Source organism: Engystomops pustulosus, chromosome 2 (genome assembly GCF_040894005.1).
Source record: "Engystomops pustulosus chromosome 2, aEngPut4.maternal, whole genome shotgun sequence".
Taxonomy (NCBI): Eukaryota; Metazoa; Chordata; class Amphibia; order Anura; family Leptodactylidae; genus Engystomops; species Engystomops pustulosus.
In genome coordinates this window covers 27176985-27201752 of record NC_092412.1, presented here as the reverse complement: position 1 = coordinate 27201752, position 24768 = coordinate 27176985, and the positions used below count along the sequence as shown (strand labels likewise).

General features: G+C 45.2%; 1 protein-coding gene across 1 annotated transcript in view; it reads right to left on the bottom strand.

Annotated features, from left to right (window-relative positions):
* Positions 1-720: 720 nt before the first annotated feature.
* LOC140117395 (cyclic nucleotide-binding domain-containing protein 2-like) overlaps positions 721-24768 on the bottom strand; it is a 230367-nt gene continuing 206319 nt past the window's right edge. The window contains exons 14-15 of the mRNA XM_072134100.1: positions 23420-23554; positions 721-2737 (exon numbers count right to left, since the gene is read on the bottom strand). Coding sequence (XP_071990201.1) covers positions 2639-2737; positions 23420-23554 — 234 coding nt within the window. The 3' untranslated portion in view covers positions 721-2638. The remainder of the gene's footprint in view (positions 2738-23419; positions 23555-24768) is intronic.

The window sequence follows — 24768 nt, the reverse complement described above, 5'->3', positions numbered from 1 at the left end:
TAATTGGAGAATTCTCTTGCGATTGCATTTTGATTCTTACTACTGGCAGCAATGGATCTGCAGTGTTTCCACGGTAACAGACTACAAGCAAATTCTCCGTAGTCTGATCCACCCATCATGCTCTGTTTTATGTCCTCTTCTTCTGACTAACCAAATACATGTACGTTATCAAGATGTGGGGTCCAATAGAAAGAGAACTGAAAACATGTACGTTTGTAGTCTGTTGCCATGGAGAAACTGTTTGGTGTAGATGTGTTTGATGGAAACTACATTGAACACTGCTTATACTTTTTTAGTTAAGAGGTAATGGAGTGATACCAAAATCGATATCAGCAGTATATTTAAGAATTTTAAGAGTTAGACTTTAGAGAGGTAAAGCTAATTACAACCCAATAATAACAGGAATATAGGACATAGTCAAACATTCAACATCTTTATCCCATTACACACGAAATGGAAAGTAAATGTGGCATTTGATGTGCTAATATTAGCCCAACTCCACAGGAGGATTTTCATTATACGGGACAGATAGCGGTTCCACTATTCCCTCATAATGAGATTATACACAGGAAATTAAGCGAATTCACGACCGCGCCGATGTAATGAACCTGGAGGGAACACGACGTATATAATACAACGTATCCCAGAGCTATAGAAAACTATACAGAGACAACAATACTAACACACAAAAGTTTTACCCTAACTATTTTTATTGTGAATTATAATGAGGATAAATGAGGGGTTCATGGGTAAAAAGCAAATATATATAAAGTAAGATCTAATAAATAATGCTGACCTTGGCTCTAGATAAACTTTATAGAAATAAGTATTACAATGTACGCGTAAATTTTTTGCTGGCTTTTATGTGTTTGTGTGTGTTCAGCAACTATCATCCTGTATTGGAATATGGAGTCCTGTTGGGTATAGACCTAGCTGCTGTGATTTACTGCTAACCCTCTCCTCTCCATAGACCTCTATGTAATCTGAGAGCTGCTGTGACTTACTGCTACACCTCTCCACTCCATAGACTCCTATGTAATCTGAGAGCTGCTGTGACTTACTGCTACCCCTCCCCTCTCCATAGACTCCTATTTAATCTGAGGGCTGCTGTAATTTACTGCTACCCCTCCCCTCTCCATAGAATCCTATGTAATTTGATAGCTGATGAGACTCACCTCTACCCCTCCCCTCTCCAATAGCTCCCATGTAATCTGATAGCTGCTTTGATTTACTTTTACTCCTTCTTCTCTATAGAGCTGCCTACGTAATCTGATAGCTGCTGTAATGCACTGCTACTCCTCCCATCTCCTTAGACTCCTATGTAATCTGATAGTTGATGTGATTCACTGTTGCCTATCCCCTCGCCATATAGCTCACATGTAATCTGATAGCTGTTGTGATTCACTACTCCTCCCCTCTCCATAAAGCTCCCATGTAATCTGATATCTTCTGTAATCCACTACTACTGCTCCACTCTCCATAACGCTGCAATGTACTCTGATATTTGTTCTGACTCACTGGTACCCCTCCCCTCTCCATAGAGCTCCCAAGTAATCTGATAGCTGCTTTGACTCACTGCTACTCCTCCCCTCTCCATAGAGCTCCCATGTAATCTGATAGCTGCTGTGACTCACTGCTACTCCTCCCCTCTCCATAGAGCGCCCATGTAATCTGATAGCTGCTGTGACTCACTGCTACTCCTCCCCTCTCCATAGAGCTCCTATGTAATTTGATATCTTCTGTAATCCACTACTACTGCTCCACTCTCCATAACGCTGCAATGTACTCTGATATTTGTTCTGACTCACTGGTACCCCTCCCCTCTCCATAGAGCTCCCATGTAATCTGATAGCTGCTGTGACTCACTGCTACTCCTCCCCTCTCCATAGAGCTCCCATGTAATCTGATAGCTGCTGTGACTCACTGCTACTCCTCCCCTCTCCATAGAGCTCCCATGTAATCTGATAGCTGCTGTGACTCACTGCTGCTCCTCCCCTCTCCATAGAGCTCCTATGTAATCTGATGCCTCAGTAAGCTTCTAACTTATTACTAGCAAGATAAAATTAAGCAGAGATTTAGCAGTGGAGAAAGCATGTGATATTACAAAGTTACTTATACCACTAATACTACTAAAAATGTACTGACCAGTTATAATAATTTATGCCTTTATTGCTTCCATGTATTTAAAATGAAAAAAATCTCCTATGGTTTTGTGTCTGCAGCTCCTATGCAGATTGTGTCTCCATGGTTACCTACTATAAACAAACCCTTTGTAGACCAATCCTGAGGTTTAGTTTCTCTTGTTTTCTGCACCGTCTTCTACTTACTGTAGACTGACCAGAATAAAGGGTTGAATCACTGGACTGCCGGGTTGGACCTCTCTGCATGAGAGCTGTATACATTAAATAATAGGACGTTCTTAAAGGGGCAGACTCATCAACACTTTTCAGATGTTAGTTGGCTTAAGGACCTGGAGACTAGGCCAAGTAGAGAATGTTCATCTTCCACCGATCCCTCAAAAAAAGTTCTATCTTCAGGTAGACGCTTAAAATGTCTCAGTTTTGGTGAAACCCCCTAAGAATTTAATAAGAAATAAACAATTTTGCTATTATGATGCCATTGTCTCTGCCAGGTGCCATCACTGCCGCTTTCTGACAAGATGGGACTTGTATGTCCGCCATATCATATGGTCCTGTATCTTCTGCTCCAGCATCTCTCTGGTTGGGTATGGCTGAATCTGTAAAAGAGATCAAAATACAATATGGCAGATGATCAGGGTAGTGTACGGTATGGAGGTTTTCAGACCAAAATGAGATTATACCAAAGGGAACCGGTCAGTAGGTATGTAGCCCCCACACGACCACCAGCCTTGGTCACCAGGTTTCTCAGTTTGGGAGAGGAAAGACTTTGGGTGTTTAGTGACGTAAGTCCGCTTCCCCAAATATTGAGGTATTATTACCTAGTTTCACTATGTGCCCTCGAGTCAACAGGCCTTCAACTTCAGAAACTCAAGAACATGGTAGCGAAAAAATAGAATACAATCAGTTTGGTACGTTAAACCCCAAGGCAAGCTGGAGGTTGAAGGTGCCTCAAACCTTCTGAAAGAGGTTTGCCTTAATTCATTAAAGGGGTTGGCCCTCCTTTTCTATAAGTTGTCCATACACCTGAATGTTCATCAAGTGATTCAGCAGTCCTGCTACTCACTTTTGTACTGTGTGCAGATACTCCATGCATCTTTCTTTACATCTCTGAGCTTTTCTTAATAGGTGGAGCTGCAGCAGCACAGCATGACTCGTCCTCTTCCCCCTCCCTCTCCCTGTATCTGTCAATCTGGACTGACTGGGAGAGGAGAGAGGGTGACGTCACATGGATGTACTGGAGCAGCAGAGAGATGGCAGCTGTGTGTGTGCAGAAGGCAGCATTTCTGAAAAGTGGCCAACGCCTTTAAAGACCTTAGTGGTTGCAAAGGATCCTTCCTATATATTGATACTATGGATGATCCATTGATACCTAGTATTACCCTGAAGTAGGACCTGGTTAAGCGACTGCAACTGAGCTCCTGCTTAAATATCCATGGGCAGTTAAAGGGATATTTCTATTATACTGGAAAATTCCTAGGTGAGAGCAAGAAAACAAAATGGTACTTACCTTTGAGGTGGGATCCTTTGTTGACACTCCCTGCTGGAGTCACAGCGGCCACTGGAGGGAATATGCTGATATCCCTGGTGAATGTCCATGTTCTCCCTCAAGAGGCCCATAATGGTCATGTGACTGCTGACACCTCCAAACCAGATGGAAGTATCAACAAAGGACCAGAGGAATGGGGAGTTAGAGTGAGGTTAGGCCTTTTTTAATTGCGCTCCATCCATTTGCCTGTACAACTTTTACTTTTTGTTCCAAATGAGACCTCTTCTTTATTCTTTGGGATGGCACATTCATAGGGATTAGAGATGAGCGAGTATACTCGTCCGAGCTTGATGCTCGTTCGAGTATTAAGGTACTCGAAACGGCTCGTTGCTCGGACGAGTATTTCCCCTGCTCGAGATCGAGCATTTAATTAAAAAAACACAGTGAAGAACAATGAAGAATAGAATAAAAACAGTGAACACAGTGAACACAGGATCATTTAAGTGAAAAACACAGTGAAAAACACAGTGAAGAATAGATTACAGATGTTCGGCACATCTGCTTACTTGTCGGGAGATACGCGCGGAACGGTGCGAACAAAATAGTATGTGAAGAACAATATATATGTGTGAAGAACACATTGAAGAACACGGTGAGCAGGACAGAGACAACGGGGAGCAGCACAGAGACACCGGGGAGCAGCACAGAGACACCGGGGAGCAGCACAGAGACATCGGGCAGCGGCACGGAGACATCGGGGAGCGGCACGGAGACATGGGGGCACGGAGACATCGGGGAGCGGCACGGAGACATCAGGGAGCGGCACGGAGACATCGGGGCACGGAGACATCGGGGAGCGGCACGGAGACATCGGGCAGCGGCACACAGCGGCACGGAGACATCGGGGCACGGAGACATCGGGGAGCGGCACGGAGACATCGGGCAGCGGCACGGAGCAGCACGGAGACATCGGGGCACGGAGACATCGGGGCACGGAGACATCGGGGAGCGGCACGGAGACATCGGGGAGCGGCACAGAGACATCGGGGAGCGGCACGGAGACATCGGGGAGACTTCAGTGGAAGAAGGGCAGCGGATCCCGGGACAGCGTATCTCCCGACAAGTAAGCAGATGTGCCGAACATCTGTAATCTATTCTTCACTGTGTTTTTCACTTAAATGATCCTGTGTTCACTGTGTTCACTGTTTTTATTCTATTCTTCACTGTTCTTCACATCTGCTAACTTGTCGGGAGATAATATACGCGCGGAACAGTGAAGAATAGATTGCAGATGTTTGCATACATCTGCTAACTTATCAGAAGACATTCTTTTTCAATTAATTAACACATTTTATTCCCGAACCATGGTCCCTTTGAAAAATGCTCGGGTCTCCCATTGACTTCAATGGGGCTCGTTATTCGAGACGAGCACTCGAGCATCGGGAAAAGTTCGTCTCGAATAACGAGCACTCGAGCATTTTAGTGCTCGCTCATCTCTAATAGGGATATCAAATTTATATAGTTATTAATAGGTTTTAAAAAATTAAAACCTTTTGTACGAAAAACATTTCTTCATTTGCCATGGTCGGTCTCGTTTTTTTGCAGGATGAGATGATGTTTTCACTTTTTATTTCAATTGCAAAATTGCAAAAAGCGGCGGTTTGGACATTTGGGGAGCCATTTTGCACTGCTGGGAATAACTATTTTTATCTTTCAATAGATCAGAACTTTTGGGATACAACTATACCTAAGATGTTTATAAATGTACTTTTATATGTGTTCTAGGGAAAGAAGGGGGGATAAGAATTTAGAATTTTTAGGTTTCTATAATTCTATTAGGTTTCTATAAATGGTCACCAGTTATGAGTGGTGTACCTCAGGGTTCTGTGCTTGGCCCACTACTATTTAATATATTTATTAATGATATAGAGGTAGGAATTAATAGCACTGTGTCTATTTTTGCAGATGACACCAAGCTGTGTAGTGTAATACAGTCTATGGAGGATGTGCATAGGCTGCAGGGTGACTTGGACAAACTGAATGTTTGGTCATCCACTTGGCAAATGAGGTTTAATGTGGATAAATGTAAGGTTATGAACCTGGGGGCCAATAATCCAAAGGCAAAATATGTCCTTGCGGGAGTAAATCTGGGAGAGTCCCTTGTTGAGAAGGACCTGGGGGTACTAGTAGATCATAAATTGAATAACAGCATGCAATGTCAATCAGCTGCCTCTAAAGCCAGTAGGATCTTGTCATGTATCAATAGTGGTCTGGACTCTCGTGATAGGGATGTAATATTACCACTATACAAGGCACTGGAATATGCTGTCCAGTTCTGGGCACCAGTCCATAAAAAGGATGCCCTGGAGCTGGAGAGGGTTCAACGTAGAGCCACAAAACTGATAAGGGGTGTGGAGGGTCTTAGTTATGAGGAAAGATTAAAACAACTAGATTTATTTAGTCTGGAAAAGAGACGACTACGAGGGGACATGATTAATCTATATAAATATATGAATTGTCCATACAAAAAATATGGTGGTAAGTTGTTTCAGATTAAATCAAATCAAAAGACGAGGGGGCACTGTCTCCGTTTGGAGAAATCGAGGTTTAATCACCGGAGGCGACAGGGCTTTTTTACTATGAGAACTGTCAATCTGTGGAATAGCCTGCCTCAGGCGCTGGTCACAGCAGGGACAGCGGAGAGCTTCAAGAAGGGTCTAGATGCCTTTTTACACCTAAATAACATTGATTGTTATGTTATATAGAATTGTTTCCCCTAAATCCCTTCATCCAATCCCTACCCTTCCTTGGTTGAACTTGATGGACAAGTGTCTTTTTTCAACCGTATCAACTATAAACTATGAAACTATGAATTATTGTTTTTTTTAATGTTTTTTTTTTTCAATTTTTAGATTCCCCAGAGAGGGCTATAACACTTGGGGGTCTCATAGCTTCTACCACATACTGAAATACTGGTAGTTTTACTAGTGATCTACAGTTGCCTGCCTGTGGAAGACGCTTAGATATCAGGAAAGATGACAGACCTGGCAGTCTAGCATAGACTCCCAGCTACCATAGCAATCAATCACTGCCCTACCAATGACCTCATAGCGGTGGTATTTAAATGGTGAACACCCTCGATTGGTGGCAGAACCCACTGTGGCTGTTACTGGTGGTTGCTTGCTGCAATATGCAGCAAACACGCACCCTGTATGGAGAGGGCTCTGCTCATGAGCCCTCTCCATACACCAAGGTCGTGTCACGAAAGGGTTAAGTATCCACATATAGGGAAGTTATAGGGAAACTTTTGCACAAAAATTTCAGATAATTAAAATAAGATTTTACATTTTTATTTTACTAAAAATATTGCACAGTTGTTAGTCACTGCAATGCACTTGTCAGCTTTACCGTACACACTGGGTAGATTGAGCAGAGTCATCTCATAATTAGATTGGATAAAGCAGGATAAAAATGTGCCAAAAAAAAAATCACAACTTATTTCTCAGCCTTCTTCTTCATCTGCAGAACCTCTATACTTTTTAGCATGTGCAGCCTGTGATCCAGGCCCAAATGCGTCATATTTTACTACACTTAGACATATGTTCAATTTATCTTTCCTCCTATACATATAAACTTAGTCAATCCTGGAGGGTGAAATAAAACCAGATTCATAAATGGAAAGGAAGTACGTCCTTACATAGAATTATGGCAGAGGATGCGGGTGAATGTTTCTGCTCCGGGCATTAGCTGTATGTCAGACACATGGACTAATAAAGATGTTCTCTCTGAATCGTGGCTCCAACATCAGAGGGAAAAAAGTAACTGAGCAAAGATACAATGAATCCATTACTACAAGGTTCACAATATTGTTGGACCTGAGGATGGATGAAATCCAATATCCAGTTCTTATTGACAGATCGGCCACATTCCACGTTGGCTCCGCCTCAATCACTGATTGGTTGCTGCATGTGAGACTAATGCTCCATTTATTGCTATTGGGCTTCAGGAACCAGGTCTCATACTGCACCATGGGAGTGAAGAGAGTGATCATCACACGTTCACACCGGCACTCCATTCTCATCATTGGTGGCTTATAACCTCATGATGGTTAGGGTTGGGGTTGGGTTGAGCCGAACTTTTTGCACACAGAGGGGGTCATTTACTAAGGGCCCGAATCGCATTTTTTCGTCGGGTTTCCCCGAAAATTACCGATTTGTGCCGAATTGCCGTGGGTTTTTGGCGCACGCGATCAGATTGTGGCGCATCGGCGCCGGCATACACACGACGGAAATCGGGGGCGTGGCCGGTGGAAAACCTGACGGATTCGGAAAAAAAGCGGAATTAAAAAAAATGTGTTGCTTGACACGCGCTTACCTGCACCCAGCAACGGATGGTGAACTCCAGTGAACTCTGACGGACTTCAGCACAGCAGCGACACCTGGTGGACATTGGGCGCACTACCTTAGTGAATTGCCGGAAGACCCGAATCCTTGACAGAGAACGCGCCGCTGGATCGCGAATGGACCGTGTAAGTAATTCAGCCCCAGAGTGCCCAAGCTACAACCAAAACCCACTTATATGTCACAAAGTGCCAACATAACAATTTAAGCAGTAACTTATTGATCCCTGCTGTATCACAGGTTTTAATCGTATTGGCACCCTGAGTTCACCAATACAATAGAAAGAAGATGGAGAAATTTGGATTGTAGCTTCCCTCCTGGGTCCCCTGAAGAGGAAGAATCAGGAAACCCAGAGCAGGAGCTCCAATGACAATCTTTCTCATATCCACACCTTCTCGCTCCTCCTGTAGTCCTGGCAGCCAAGGATGTCACTTTAAAATAGCACTGAGCTTGGCACATGTTGGGCTACATTGGATCACAGGAGAAAGCATTGAGTCCTAGCTGGAAAACTCTGTGTTGGGGTGAAGGCCTGGGTGCCCACAGAAAGGGCTCTGAGTGCCACCTCTGGCACCCGTGCCATAGGTTCGCCAGCACTGTCCTATGCAGTGACATCAGAGAGACAGACATGGAGGGATAAAGTTGCCGGACAAGTGATCTGTGGTCTGACCCCATTCATCCAATAGTTACCCCCTATCTTGGGGGACAAACATTGGACAATCCCTTTAAATTCTTTACAACCCTTTTAATTGTTAAAATTTAGTGGCCACATTAGCTTTTCTTCCTTAAATCAGTCCCTGTAAGCTCTGTAAGAAATATACTCTTCTCATTATGCAAACTTTTAATCTATGAAGTCTGCAGACGGGAACGATATTCTGCAGATAAATCTTGTTTAGTGATGATGTTTCAAAAACTTAATTTCTAAAGTTGCAGGCGCCGGCGGCTCATTGCAGGTATCAGCTTTAATGTCTGTAATCAAGTGACAGGTGTCGGGCGTAATAGAATCATCACATCAACATCACCCTCTCCCCGCTGCCATCAGGACTACATGCACCCCCGGCATTACCATCACAATGATATTACCGCTAAATGATGACAATTGGATCTGGGCGTTTAATCAAATCAAAATATGAAAGAGATTGCCAAACTCCACGGCCCGAGTTACCCGAACCAACAAGTCAGAAGAAGTTATAGGTGATGATCCGAATTATAATGGTATTTATCAGGAGTGACAGCCAGAAGGAAATGCGAGGAAAACTAAGAAGTAATAAAGTAATAATTAAAATCTAGAGATACTTCAATGGAGAGATAGACAAACCGTAAGAGACTAATGTTGGACTTAATTGAGTATGGATAGAGAGTCCAATGATAGTTCCTCCGCCGTCCACCAGGTGGCGCTGCTGCGCTGAAAATCATCTGAACGCGCCGGAATACACTGAGCTGGACCAGGTGAAGGTAAGCGCTTCCCAAGCGACACATTTTCGGTTATTAAATGCGGCGTTTTTTCTGAATACGTCGGGTTTTCGTTCGGCCACGCCCCCCAATTTCCGTCACGTGCATGCCAGCGCCGATGCGCCACAATCCGATCGCGTGCGCCAAAATCCCGGGCCAATTCAGGTACAATCGGCGCAAATCGGAAATATTCGGGTAACACGTCGGGAAAACGCGAATCGGGCCCTTAATAAATGACCCCCAGTATATGTGGAGGCTACCTATATACTGCTGGCCACATCTGAGGTCTACCTACCGTATATACTCGAGTATAAGCCGACCCGAGTATAAGCCGAGGCCCCTAATTTTACCACAAAAAACTGGGAAAACCTATAAGCCGAGGGTGGGAAATGCATTGGTCACAGCCTCTCCAGTATGTAGCCAGCCAGCCCCTGCCCCAGTGTATATAGCTTGCCAGCCCCTGCCCCAGTGTATATAGCTTGTCAGCCCCTGCCCCAATGTATATAGCCTGCCAGCCCCTGCCCCAGTGTATATAGCCTGCCAGCCCCTGCCCCAGTGTATATAGCCCCCCAACAATACCGAATGGATCGTACAGAAGATCTACGGGTGCCGCCAGAAAGGCGAGTTTTGATTTATTTATTTTTTTGACTCGAGTATAAGCCGAGTTTGGATTTTTCAGCACATTTTTTGTGCTGAAAAACTAGGCTTATACTCGAGTATATAAGGTATATACTGCTGGGCACATGTGGGGCTACCTATATACTGCTGGGCACATGTGGGGCTACCTATATACTGCTGTGCACAGGTTGGGGGGCTACCTTTTTACTTCTGGGACATGTGTGTGGGCTACCTGTATACTGTTTGGCATGTGTGGGCTACCCATATACTGCTAGACATGTGTGGGGGCTACATATATACTGCTGGGCATGTGCTGAGAGATTGGGGCTACATATACAGTGGGGGGCTTGTGCTGGGGCTACCTGTATACTGATGGGTATGTGCAGTGCTACATATATATTGGGGGTGACCTGTTATATAAATTAATTAGGATGTGCTATGTTAAATATGAATTAATGAGGGGGAAGTATAGTATATATTATAATATAGTGAGGAGTCACAGTGTATTATGTGTATATGCGGGGGGCACTTAGCTGTTACCTAGGGGACATTATTTTGATTGTGATTTTTTTTAGGGACTGAGTGGGAGATGGATTCCAGAGGTCACAGTCAACAGAGTGGCAAATTCTGCAGCGATTGGTCACGGCCAGGAGAAGTTTCCGTGACTTTCACTACCTGATGGAGGATTGGTAACTATGAGGAGACTATAGGAAGAAGAGCGGCATAGACTGGACCAGCACAGACATAGCAGGACATGCGCTATGAGCGCGGCTGGCAGATGGCAGGTCCAGGGCTGAAGCAGAAGAACGCTGTGTGCACATAGATTAATTGATGATAAATATGAGATACATTTATGCTAATTATTACATAGTTATAGAAATTCTCACATCTTAAACCTTGCAAGAACTGATAATAAAAGCCAAATCCCATCCCTGACAGTGGTTTATACTCGGATCTTCTTTCTTTAATGCTGTAATTTCAGTGATTTTGGACACAAAACTACGGAAAACTAAACCTCAGCACATTTTTGTTCAGGAGGCAGGAAAAGCTTTGAGTGTTAGGAAAAGTTTTTAAATGTTTTTTTTTTTTTTACTATGGTCTTTATCCAGCCACTGGGATTTAATCTAGATACATTTGTGCTGATAGACAAAGCGAGAGGCCCCCGTCCTACAGGTGATAGTGATGAAGCCGCGGGCTGTGCGTTTTGTCTTCCAGGGAACATTGCCTCCGGTGTGTCAGGGCCGTCATTTACACGGAATGGGATGGGATATCGGTTGAAAAGGTCAATGGGGTAAAATATTTGTGTTACTAAAGTTTAAGCTAACAATTTCTATAGACTTAGATCTTCTGATCTTCTGTTTTTTAGGTATTTTTGTTTACATTTATTTTAAATTTTTTACTTTAGTTACATTTATTTCAAATTTTATAAGAGAAAAAGATATTGGGGCTTATTTACTAAGGGTCCGCGGATCGTGTTTGGTTGGATTTTCAAAGTTTTCGGGATTTGCGATCCTGTGACAGTAATTTAACAGGGAATTGTGTCGCACGTGATCGGATTGTGGTGCAGGAATCGGGGAGCGGGCCATCGGACGATCCGACTGATTCGGACTGAGCGCGGGATTTAACTTTCAAATTGTGCTGCAAGACAATGCACTTACATGCACCGGGAAGAAAATGCATTCCGGTCAGACAATGCAATTTCGGGGATTGCGACAGGACAGGTAAGTAAATGTGACCCGTCATGTTCCTCCTTTACACCGGTGTATTATGGAGCTGTGGTGTACGGATATTCTGCTGTAGGCCCACATTGTACCTCTGACACCAAGTGTTTTATTATTTTTTTTTATACAGGTCTGGAAACTTTTAAGGAATGTTGTAAATTCAAACCCATGGTAGATAGTGCTGACCTCCTGTGACCAGACGGAGGGGCAGACCACCCATGAGCTAGACCATAGTTTGACTTATCTGTTAAAGGGCCTTTCCAGAATAAAAAATATATTGATGACCTATCCTGAGCAATGTAAAAAGAAGCAAACAAAAAGCTCTATTCTCTGTGTAGTGGCGAAATAGAGTAACTGCAGTAACCTGGTCTGACCATTACACAGAGATCGGAGCTGTCTGCTTCCTGTTCCATTCTCTGTATTCAAGTTCCTGTGAATATGAGTTCTAGCAATTTCATATTGAGGACATATTCTATTGATAAATTATCAATATTTTACCAAGGAAAGCCCCTTTAAGCCTGTATGATTCAAAGAGGCCAAAATTACCACTTTTCTGCAACTTGTCATGCACATTAAATGGATGTGGGTAAAGCCTGACAACCTAAATGACACATTCAGTGCAGAACATACATGTGCTCATGTGCTGTGTTCATTGTTTACCCATGAGCTGTGCTTAAGGTTAAAATTGGCTCCGAGCTTGAGTCCTCGTTTCCTTCTTCTCTTGAGCTGCATAAGAATAAAACTAGATCTGTTGGTTGGAACAAGAGAAAAGCGAGGTCCGTTGGGTGGGGGAGGAGCATTATAAGTTCTGGTGGGTGGTATTAGAGCAAAACAAGGTATATTGAGTGGGACAAGAGCAACACATTGGGGCTTACTAAGGGTCGTGGATCGCACTTTTGTTGGACTGTTCACAGTTTTTGGGTTTTGCGCGGCTTTGACAGGTATTTAACAGGGGTTTGCGCTGGGAAAAAATATATTGGGGATTATTTGCGGATTGTAATTTCGTTGGATTTTGGACGTTTTCGGGATTTGCAACGCAGTGACGGTAATTTAACTGGGGATTGTGTTGCACGCGAACGGACTGTGGCGCAGCTGCGCCGGCTTTAATGCGACAGAAATCGGGGGCGGGCCGTTGGACGATCTGATTGATTTGGATTCAGCGCAAGATTTAACTTTCATTTTGTGTTGCAAGACAATGCACTTACATGCACTGGGAAGAAGAAGGTGAACTCCGGCGGACCTGAGCGGGGAAGCGACACATGCAGGATATCGGGTGCAATCTTAGTGAATCTCGAGTGCATTATCATCGGACAATGGGTTGGGTGAACTCCGTACAGGTAAGTAAATGTGCCCCAATATCTATCAGGTGGGACAAGAGGAAAACAGTTAAGTGGTACATAGGCAAAACTAAGACTTTGGTGGGACAAAAGCAAAACCAGATCTGTTGGGTAGGTAAAGAACAAAGCAAGAGCTTCTGGGTAGGATAATATCAAAAACAAGGTCATTAGGATGCGAGAACACCAAAATAAGGTCTGATGGGACTAGAATAAAAAAAGATTTCTTGAGTGGACGAGGGGAAAAGGCCAATGAAATATATGTTGGGTGGAAGGAAAAGGTCTGTTGGAGTTAATTACGTTATTTTGATTGGGACAAAAGCAAAGGAATTTCTTCTCCGGTAGAAAAATACCAAAACAACGTATTTTTGGATAAAGCACAAGAGGGTCTTTTGGGTGGGACAAGAACAGAACAAATTTGATTTGGTGAAAGAGGAACAAAACATAATCTGGTGGTTAGGACAAGATAAAAAAAACTTGATTGCCCACAGTTATCAAAATTCATGGCAGCCAATCAGAGCTCAGCTGTGGTTTTACAAACTGCTGTGGGCAAATGAAAACCAATCTCTGATTGGCTGCCCTGAGCAACTAAAAGCTTTGACAGTTTTAATAAATGAGACCCACAGGTGACACAAGAGCAGAGCTACGTCTTTTACGGTAAGACAGGATCCATATCCGGTTTTGTAGGTTAATAGCAAAGCAAGGTCAAACAAATAAGTATACTGTATATATTTTTAGACATTTTTTAAAATCCTTTTTCTCTTCTTATATCTTTTTAGTTGGAGATTTTACTAATACCCGTTTTATACATATTCAGCACAAAAAAATATGTGAAATACCATTTTTCCCACTTCTTCATGTCACCTTGGGAGGGGAAAAATTAATATATTACAACCTATTTCAATTCACTCAAAATGTCTTCATTAAGTGTCACAGAAAATGTAATTCAGTCTGAATGTGAGAGTTTTCTGACTGGAATCCTAAAAATGGTCCACGAGATAATTGCGGATAAAATGACGAGATCTGAAGGTTAGAGGGGAAACAGTCATTTGGTTATTTTTTTTTTTCCACTTTTCTCCCTGAATACTTTAATACATTAAAGGAGGCGACTGTCCAGACTGTGCGACGGGATATCTCAAGGAAGCTTAAGTAGTAATTAAAATAGATTTACCGTATTTAAGTCGCTTTAGGAAGCGAGTGAATACAGAAGAGATAATTATGCCGCCAGTCCATTTATAAAAGCCTAAGGGGCTCAAAGGTGAAAGAAAAAGGTGATTAACTAAACCGTTAAAAAAAAAAAAAACTAAATAAATGCATTAGTAGAAATATGTTGCTCAGGAAATATGTCAAGACAATCGGAAGATAATATACTTCTGGAGAGAGTATATGTATAATAAAGGCTCATTCCAGATTCCAGATGCCTTCTTTCTAGGCCACCTAGCAACCTCTTATCATCTGGCTTCAGTGACCACCATACTCCTCTGCCAATAGAGGGTGCAAGCACTATGTTTTTCCATTGTCAACACAAAGTTCAACAAGACTGTATACATAAGTGTGCATGGAGCTCCCCCTACTGGTGGCTAAATGTAGAATAATTTACTGAAATTTACAGCTGCCAAAGGAAAAACATCTGCTAGTGGTGTTGTTGGCTTACTGTCCTTTACACTGACAACTTGGGTCATGAGACCTGCTGTTAGTGGCTGCCCCTGACCATAGGACATCACTTCCTCTTACATCAAAAGTAACATCCCATGATCCAAGGTGGAATTAGTTCAACATATTCACCTACTATAAGACCTATAATTCTAGCTGTCCCTGCTTAAAGGGGTAATCCAAGAATCCTAGAATGAGGGCAGTGGTACAAGTATTTGGGAAGTCACACCAGGTTTACTGTCCTTGACACTGACAACTTGGGTCATGACATCACTTCCTCTTACATCAAAAGTAACATTCCATGATCCAAGGTGGCCAAAGATTGACCTAAGTGGATCCTGTGACCCACAGCCAACAATCCTGAAGACCAAAAGATTGTCAGGAACTGAGAGCTGGAGCATAGTAAGTACCCTATATAATTGAGTATAAGCCGACCCGAGTATAAGCCAAGTTACCCAATTTTAACACAAAAAACTGGGAAAACCTATAGACTCGAGTATAAGCCAAGGATGGGAAATGCATTGGTCACTGCCTACCAGCCCCTGTAGTATACAGCCTGCCAGCTCCCTGTAGTATATAGCCTGCCAGCCCCCTGTAGTATATATCCTACCAGCCCCTAGCATATTGCCAGTCAGCCCCTGTATTATACAGCCTGCCAGCCCCCTTTAATATATAGCCAGCAACCCCTGTAGTATATAGCCAGCCAGCCCCTGTAGTATACAGCCTGCCAGCCCCTGTAGTAAAAAAAAAAATTAACACTGTACTTACCTTTCCTACGCCCCCCCCCCCCTTGGTACTCTTCTGCTTCCAATGGCGCCTTTGGTCTTATTCAGTTCTTCCGCTCCTCCTTGGCTACTCTTCGGGATGTTTTGCTCCTCTTCGGGTCTTCGCGCTGAGCCCGCACACAAAATGACATCAGCCGCTTGCCGTCGTCATTGTTTGTGAGCCACCAGCATCGCAAGGGTACCAGAGAGGAGCAGAACTTCCCAAAGAGGAGCCGAAGAGGAGTGGAAGAACCCGAAGAGGATCCGAAGGACCCGAGGTGGCACCGGAGCATCAGAAGCAGAAGTGGACTTACGGGGGACATCAGAAAGGTGAGTACAGTGTTAATTTTTTTATAGACTCGAGTATAAGCTAGGGTTTTTCAGCACAAATTTCGGGTATATATACGAGTATATATACATATTTTTTTATGTTGGCCAACCTTGACCCCACATGGTTTTAAAGAATTCCTGGAAAACCCATTTTAAATTGAACCTATAACAAGGCAAATATACAATATAATACAATACAATACAACTTTGTAGATCCCATGGGGGGATTATTTTGTACATATCTAATCTGTTGTACCTTGTCATACTATACAGACTTGTATAGGTCCTGTTACAAATAGGCATTAATGACAAAGTAAAGATTGTTTCATATATCTCAATTGGGTTAGATGTAGAGATGAGCGAGCACTAAAATGCTCGGGTACTCGTTATTCGAGACGAACTTTTCCCGATGCTCGAGTGCTCGTCTCGAATAACGAGCCCCATTGAAGTCAATGGGAGACTCGAGCATTTTTCAAGGGGACCAAGGGTCTGCACAGGGAAGCTTGGCCAAACACCTGGAAACCTCAGAAAAGGATGGAAACACCACGGAAATGGACAGGAAACAGCAGGGGCAGCATGCATGGATTCCTCTGAGGCTGCTTAATCGCACCATTATGCCAAAATTATGGGCAACAGCATGGCCATGACAGAGTGACAGAATGAAGCTAGATAGCATCTAAAACATCCAATAATTGACCCTGACACTATAGGGGACGGCATGCAGAGGCAGCGGCAGCAGCGGCAGGCTAGAGAGTGGCGTGGCGACATACCCTAAATGGACTCAGGCTTCAAACCAATGGGTGGCAGAGAGGAACCAAAGGAGGTGAGCAAGAAGCGCTGAAATTATTTCCTCTGTGAACAAAAGGTTGACGGTATATTTAGTCGATAACACAGCATGGTGGCGACGTAGTGACCAAGTTCCATAACGTATCTGGTGAAAGACCCGAAAAATTAGCCTGACACAGCTCGTTTGATAAGGGGACGACATTTGGAGGCAGCCATGGAGAGGACTTCCATGATTAAGAGCGACAGTATGGGGCATCCATATTGCGCTTCTATGATTGCAACTGCAGGTCTCCAGCATGGCGGCGACAGACGCGCCGAGTTCCACTATGTATCTGGTGAAACACCTGAAAATTCTGCCTGACACAGCTCATTTTATAAGGGGATGATGTGCTGCATATCCTCTCGTGCTCCAGCGTCTGGGGTATAGACAGTTGAAAGTTGCGCATGGAGACATTGGTGGACGCTGTGGAGGCAAAATGGACGGGAAACAGCAGAAGCAGCATGCATGGATGCCTCTGAGGCTGCCTAATCTTGGGATGGAGCTGGCGGTCCGCTGCCAGGCGAGCTTTCGCCTGTCCAAGCCCCTGTCTCTCGGCTCCTCCCCACCCAAAATGGTACTTTGAAAAAATTATAATTTTCAAAAAAGGCAGGTTCGTTTGAATATTTCACCTAGGAATAATGGAATAGCATAGTGGTTCTATTTTTAATTGTTTTTACGGAAATGGTTCCATGATTAAGAGCGACAGTATGGGGCATCCATATTGCTCTGCTATGATTGCAACTTCAGGTCTCCAGCATGGCGGCGACAGATGGGCCGCGTTCCACTATGTATCTGGTGAAACACCTGAAAATTCTGCCTGACACAGCTCGTTTGATAAGAGGACCATGTATGGAGGCAGTGAACTAGTAGTGGATTAAAGGTGCTGCAGTTAAAACTATGTTAGTTGGATCTTGGGATGGAGCTGGCGCTCCGCTGCCAGGCGAGCTTTCGCCAATCCAAGCCCCTGTCTCTAGGCTACTCCCCAAACAGCACTTCTTAGAACCTTTTGTATAAGATCAAGTGTAGTAGCGTTCTTATAAGTTTGGGATATGGCGGGTGAGGGGAATGTAAACAGATGCGCAAGAAGCGCTGAAATAATATCGGTAAATGATAAAAGTTTGCCAGTATATTTTGTGGATTACACAGCAGGGTGGCGACAAAGTTAACAAGTTTGATGTGGAATGCCCTGTAATAGCTCTTGGGCGGTGTGCCTTTTATCGCCTAGGCTCAGCAGTTTGAGCACCGCCTGCTGTCGCTTAGCGACGGCACTGCTGCTGTGCCTAGAGCTACCGACTGATGGCGCCATGCCCACGGATGGTAATTCGGAGGAGGAGGAGGTGGAGGAGGGGTGGGAGGAGGAGGAGGTATAGTAGGCCTTTGAGACCTGGACCGAGGTAGGCCCCGCTATCCTCGGCGTCGGCAGTATATGACCAGCCCCAGGGTCAGACTCGGTCCCAGACTCCACCAAGTTAAGTGTAGTAGCGTTCTTATAAGTTTGGGATATGGCGGGTGAGGGGAATGTAAACAGATGCGCAAGAAGCGCTGAAATAATATCGGTAAATGGTAAAAGTTTGGCAGTATATTTTGTGGATTACACAGCAGTGTAATCAACAGATGCGCAAGAAGCGCTGAAATAATATTGGTTAATCATAAAAGTTTGCCAGTATATTTTGTGGATAACACAGCAGGGTGGCGACAAAGTTAACAACTTTGATGTGGAATCCATGAAAACAACCCAAATTTCTGCCTGACACACCTCGTTTGATAAGGGGACGATGTATGGAGGCAGCTATATGGACGACTTTTGGAGGTAGCAATGGAGACAACGTGTGGAGGCTGCTATGGAGACAATTTAATTTGGATATTGCCTGTATGTGGCAGTCCAAAAAAGTTTTCAAACCAGAGGAGCAGGTAGGTGGCCCTCCAGAAAAATGAAATAGATTGAGTGCCTGTATGTGGCAGTCCAAAAAAGTTTTCAAACCAGAGGAGTAGGTAGGTGGCCCTCCAGAAAAATTGAATAGATTGAGTGCCTGTATGTGGCAGTCCCAAAAATTGTTTAAAACAGAGGACCGGGTAGGTGGCCCTCCAGAAAAATTTAATGCATAGAGTACTATAGCTAGAGCCAGTGGGCCCTGTCAAAAAATAGCCAGTTTCCTCTGCTTTAGTGTACAAAGAGGAGGAGAAGGAGGAAAATGAGGAGGAGGAGTGCATAAATTATTCAGGTTGAGCTTCCTTCACCTGGTGGAGATTGGAAATTATGAGAAATCCAGGCTTTATTCATCTTAATAAGCGTCAGCCTGTCAGCGCTGTCAGTCGACAGGCGTGTACGCTTATCGGTGATGATGCCACCAGCTGCACTGAAAACCCGCTCGGACAACACGCTAGCGGCAGGGCACGCAAGAACCTCCAAGGCGTACAGCGCCAGTTCGTGCCACATGTCCAGCTTTGAAACCCAGTAGTTGTAGGGAGCTGTGTGATCATTTAGGACGATGGTATGGTCAGCTACGTACTCCCTCACTATCTTTCTGTAAAGATCAGCCCTACTCTGCCGAGACTGGGGACAGGTGACAGTGTCTTGCTGGGGTGACATAAAGCTGGCAAAAGCCTTGTAAAGCGTACCCTTGCCAGTGCTGGACACGCTGCCTGCTCGCCTACTCTCCCTCGCTACTTGTCCCGCAGAACTACGCACTCTGCCACTAGCGCTGTCAGAAGGGAAATACTGTTTCAGCTTGTGCACCAGGGCCTGCTGGTATTCATGCATTCTCACACTCCTTTCCTCTCCAGGGATGAGAGTGGAAAGCTTTTGCTTGTACCGTGGGTCCAGGAGAGTGAATACCCAGTAATCGGTGCTGGAATAAATTCTTTGAACGCGAGGGTCACGGGATAGGCAGCCTTGCATGAAATCTGCCATATGCGCCAGAGTACCAACGCGCAAGAATTCACTCCCCTCACTGGCCTGACTGTCCATTTCCTCCTCCTCCAACTCCTCCAACTCCTCTTCTTCTGCCCATACACGCTGAACAGTGAAGGACTCAACAATGGTCCCCTCTTGTGTCTCGCCAACATTCTCCTCCTCTTCCTCCTCATCCTCCTCCACCTCCTCCGATAGGCGCTGAGAAACAGACCTGAGGGTGCTTTGGCTATCAACAAGGGAATCTTCTTCCCCCGTCTCTTGTGACGAGCGCAAAGCTTCCGACTTCATGCTAATCAGAGAGTTTTTCAACAGGCCAAGCAGCGGGATGGTGAGGCTGATTATGGCGGCATCGCCACTGACCATCTGTGTTGACTCCTCGAAGTTACTCAGCACCTGACAGATATCAGACATCCACGTCCACTCCTCATTGTAGACTTGAGGAAGCTGACTGACCTGACTACCAGTTCTGGTGGAAGTTGACATCTGGCAGTCTACAATCGCTCTGCGCTGCTGGTAAACTCTGGATAACATGGTTAATGATGAATTCCACCTCGTGGGCACGTCGCACAACAGTCGGTGAGCGGGCAGTTGGAGGCGGCGCTGCGCTGCCCTGAGAGTGGCAGCATCTGTGCTGGACTTCCTGAAATGCGCACAGATGCGGCGCACCTTCGTGAGCAAATCAGACAGATTGGGGTATGTCTTGAGGAACCGCTGAACTATCAGATTTAACACATGGGCCAGGCATGGCACATGTGTCAGTCTGCCGAGTTGCAGAGCCACCACCAGGTTACGGCCGTTGTCACACACAACCATGCCTGGCTTCAGGTTCAGCGGTGCCAGCCACAGATCAGTCTGCGCCGTGATGCCCTGTAATAGTTCTTGGGCGGTGTGCCTTTTATCGCCTAGGCTCAGCAGTTTGAGCACCGCCTGCTGTCGCTTAGCGACTGATGGCGCCATGCCCACGGATGGTAGTTCGGAGGAGGAGGTGGAGGAGGGGTGGGAGGAGGAGGAGGCATAGTAGGCCTGAAAGACCTGAACCGAGGTAGGCCCTGCAATCCTCGGCGTCGGCAGTATATGACCAGCCGCAGGGTCAGACTCGGTCCCAGCCTCCACCAAGTTAACCCAATGTGCCGTCAGCGATATATAGTGGCCCTGCCCGGCAGCACTCGTCCACGTGTCCGTGGTCAGGTGGACCTTTTCAGAAACGGCGTTGGTCAGGGCACGGATGATGTTGTCTGACACGTGCTGGTGCAGGGCTGGGACGGCACATCGGGAAAAGTAGTGGCGGCTGGGGACCGAATACCGAGGGGCGGCCGCCGCCATGAGGTTGCGAAAGGCCTCGGTCTCTACGAGCCTATAGGGCAGCATCTCCAGGCTAAGCAATCTGGAGATGTGGACATTGAGGGCTTGGGCGTGCGGGTGGGTTGCACTATATTTCCTTTTGCGCTCCAGCGTCTGGGGTATGGAGAGCTGAACGCTGGTGGATGCTGTGGAGGATCGTGGAGGCGATGATGGGGTTTTTGGGCCAGGGTCCTGGGCAGGGGGCTGACTATCAGCTGACACAGGGGAAGGAGCAGTGGTGTGCACGGCCGGAGGTGAACGGGCTTGGTGCCACTGAGTGGGGTGTTTAGCATTCATATGCCTGCGCATACTGGTGGTAGTTAAGCTAGTAGTGGTGGAACCCCTGCTGATCCTGGTTTGGCAAAGGTTGCACACCACAGTCCGTCGGTCATCCGGTGTTTCCTTAAAGAACCTCCAGACTTCTGAAAATCTAGCCCTCGCCGCGGGAGCCCTCGCCACGGGAGCTTCACTACGTGACACATTTGGCGCTGATGCACCAGCTCTGGCCCTGCCTCTCCGTCTGGCCCCACCACTGCCTCTTCCAACCTGTTCTGGTCGAGGACTCTCCTCCGTCTCAGAAGCACTGCGTTCACCCGGCCTCTCAACCCAGCTTGGGTCTGTCACCTCATCATCCTCCGATCCCTCAGTCTGCTCCCCCCTCGGACTTCCTGCCCTGACAACAACTTCACCACTGTCTGACAACCGTGTCTCCTCATCGTCGGACACCTCTTTACACACTTCTTCCACTACGTCAAGAAGGTCATCATCACCCACAGACTGCGACTGGTGGAAAACCTGGGCATCGGAAAATTGCTCAGCAGCAACCGGACAAGTGGTTTGTGACTGTGGGAAGGGTCCAGAAAACAGTTCCTCAGAGTATGCCGGTTCAAATGCCAAATTTTCCTGGGAGGGGGCAGACTGTGGGGGGAGGAGGCTGAGGTGCAGGAGCTGGAGGAGTGCCGATTTCGGTGACATGGGTGGACTGCGTGGAAGACTGACTGGTGGACAAATTGCTCGAAGCATTGTCGGCAATCCACGACATCACCTGTTCGCACTGTTCTGGCCTCAACAGTGCTCTACCACGAGTCCCAGTAACTTCAGACATGAACCTAGGGAGTGTAGCTCTGCGGCATTCCCCTGCTCCCTCATCAGCAGGTGGTGTCTCACCCCGCCCAGGACCACGGCCTCTGACCCCTGCAGTAGTTGGACGCCCACGTCCCCGCCCTCGTCCTCTACCCCTAGCCCTCGGGTTAAACATTTTGAAAATGAAAGTTATAACTTTAATTTTTTTTTTACTTTTTTTTTGTGTTTTTTTTTTTGTTTTGTTTTTTGTGTTTTTTAGTTTTTAAAACCAAACGATGCTATCCTATTGCTATGGCTATTTTCTAGCCAAGTATGAAAGCACACTGCTATGCCAGATGAGATGACGCTGAGTTATGAAAAAATAAACGTAAAATAAAAAGTAAATGGCAGACCGTGCCTAATTTCAATCAAACCCCTAATAAATTGTCCCACTTCGGTCTTTGCGATGGATATGTGCGTCACTAAGCGCTAAACACAACGGTCGCAAGTCTCACTGCAAATTCCTCACAATATGGTAGTAGAAGCCCTACAGCAAGGCCAGCCACCAGCAGATCAACCAGAAATAAAATATATAACGCTATTGTAGGCCTAAGTAAGCCGTTTGGATTCTCCTATGGCTATTTTCTAGCCAACTATGAAAGCACACTAATATGCCAGATGAGATGACGCTGAGTTATCAAAAAATAAACGTAAAATAAAAAGAAACTGGCAGACTGTGCCTAATTGAAATCAAACCCCTAATAAATTGTCCCACTTTGGTGTTTGAGGTGGATATGTGTGTCACTAAGAGCTAAACACAACGGTAGCAAGTCCCCCTGCAAATTCCTCACAATATGGTACTAGCTGCACTACTAGTGCCAGCAAGCCCAGCCACAAGCAAATTAAAAAAAAAATGTATAACGTTTTTGTAGCCCTAAGAAGGGCTGTTGGGTTCTTGTAGAATCACTCCTGCCTAACACTATTCTAATAGAACACCCTAACGCTTTCCCTGACCAGCAGCAGCTCTCTCCCTAGCGGCATCCAGACACAGAATGATCCGAGCAGCGCAGGCAGGGGCTAGTCTATTCCAGGGTCACCTGATCTGGCCAGCCAACCACTGCTATCGACGTGTAAGGGTACCACGTCATGCTGGGTGGAGTGCAGAGTCTCCTGGCTTGTGATTGGCTCTGTTTCTGGCCGCCAAAAAGCAAAACGGCGGGAGATGCCATTTTCTCGAGCGGGCAAAGTATTCGTCCGAGCAATGAGCAGTTTCGAGTACGCTAATGCTCGAACGAGCATCAAGCTCGGACGAGTATGTTCGCTCATCTCTAGTTAGATGCCTTCACATTAACTGTAAACGGTCAACAGGACCTTACTCACCAGTCTTGCTAATTTATGGATGTATTCTTCACTCATCTGTTTTTTAAAGAACTCCTTAGATATGGCGATACATTCTGCTCCATCTGAAACCAGCGCCATGGCCAACGTGTCTTCAAAGATGGTGTAAACCAGGCCCTGGAAGAGAATAATCACACGAAACACATGTGATACAAGTTCTGTTATGTTATTTTCACAATTCTTTACAACTCATCCACATGATCTACCGCTACATCTCACAAAATTTCCACCCCACAAATATGAGTAGTTTAAACAAAGAGCAGGACAACTTAACAAAGACAAGATGGTGGTACTGAACACAGGTAGCCATTACATTGTTGAACCCATTGTTATTACTGAATTGAAAACCACATGAGAATTTTTTTAACCTTTTTTTGCTAATTAATATTATTAGATTTTTTTTGTATGAAGGAAGCTATATGTAATGAGGGGTCTGGACTCGGGAAGGGCAGACAGTACAGTGACCCCTAAAACTGTCTCCTGCCTACATGCCTCTGCGTATCCTTAAGCAATAAGGGACAACCACGAAGACAATCCCTCCATAGGTTACTGTACATTAAACATTAAACAAGAGAAAAACAAACAGAAAACACAAAAAGACATGGTCAGAGTTCCAGGTCACATCAGAGATGGCAGATAATGCACAAAAAAAACGGATACAAGGTATAGTCGCAGGATAATAGCAAAAAAAAAAAAAAAAATCGGAAAACCAAAAGAACAGCTAAATAAAAAGAGCAGCAAACTGAGAAACTAATGGAGTAGGAAGCAGGTGAAGCAAAACTAAACCCAGCACTGGACTGAATGAGCACCAAAAACTTTCAGGAGACTACCCCAGGAGATTGGAGCACAGGTCTGTCAATCAAAACATTAACTGTTACAGGAGGAGGAGGGTGTGGTGCAAACAACTCGAAATCAGCCAGCAAGCTACGTGCATGTTCACACAGACGACTGACAAGTGAAACACAAAGACACATAAACACAGGTTATATTATTGTAGGTAATACACAAACAGTATGTTTCCAGTGAAATAACTACCTACCTATCCAATTTAACTATACCCATCTTTCAATGTAGAATTTTCAAAAGGTCTTTATTAGAGATGAGCGAGCACTAAAATGCTCGGGTGCTCGTTACTCGAGCCGAACATTTCCAGATGCTCGAGTGCTCGTTTCGAGTAACGAGCCCCATTGAAGTCAATGGGAGACCCGAGCATTTTTCAAAGGGACCATGGTTCAGGAATAAAATGTGTTATTTAATTGAAAAATAATGTCTTCTGATAATTTGCAAACATCTGCGATCTATTCTTCACTGTTCCGCGCGTATATTATCTC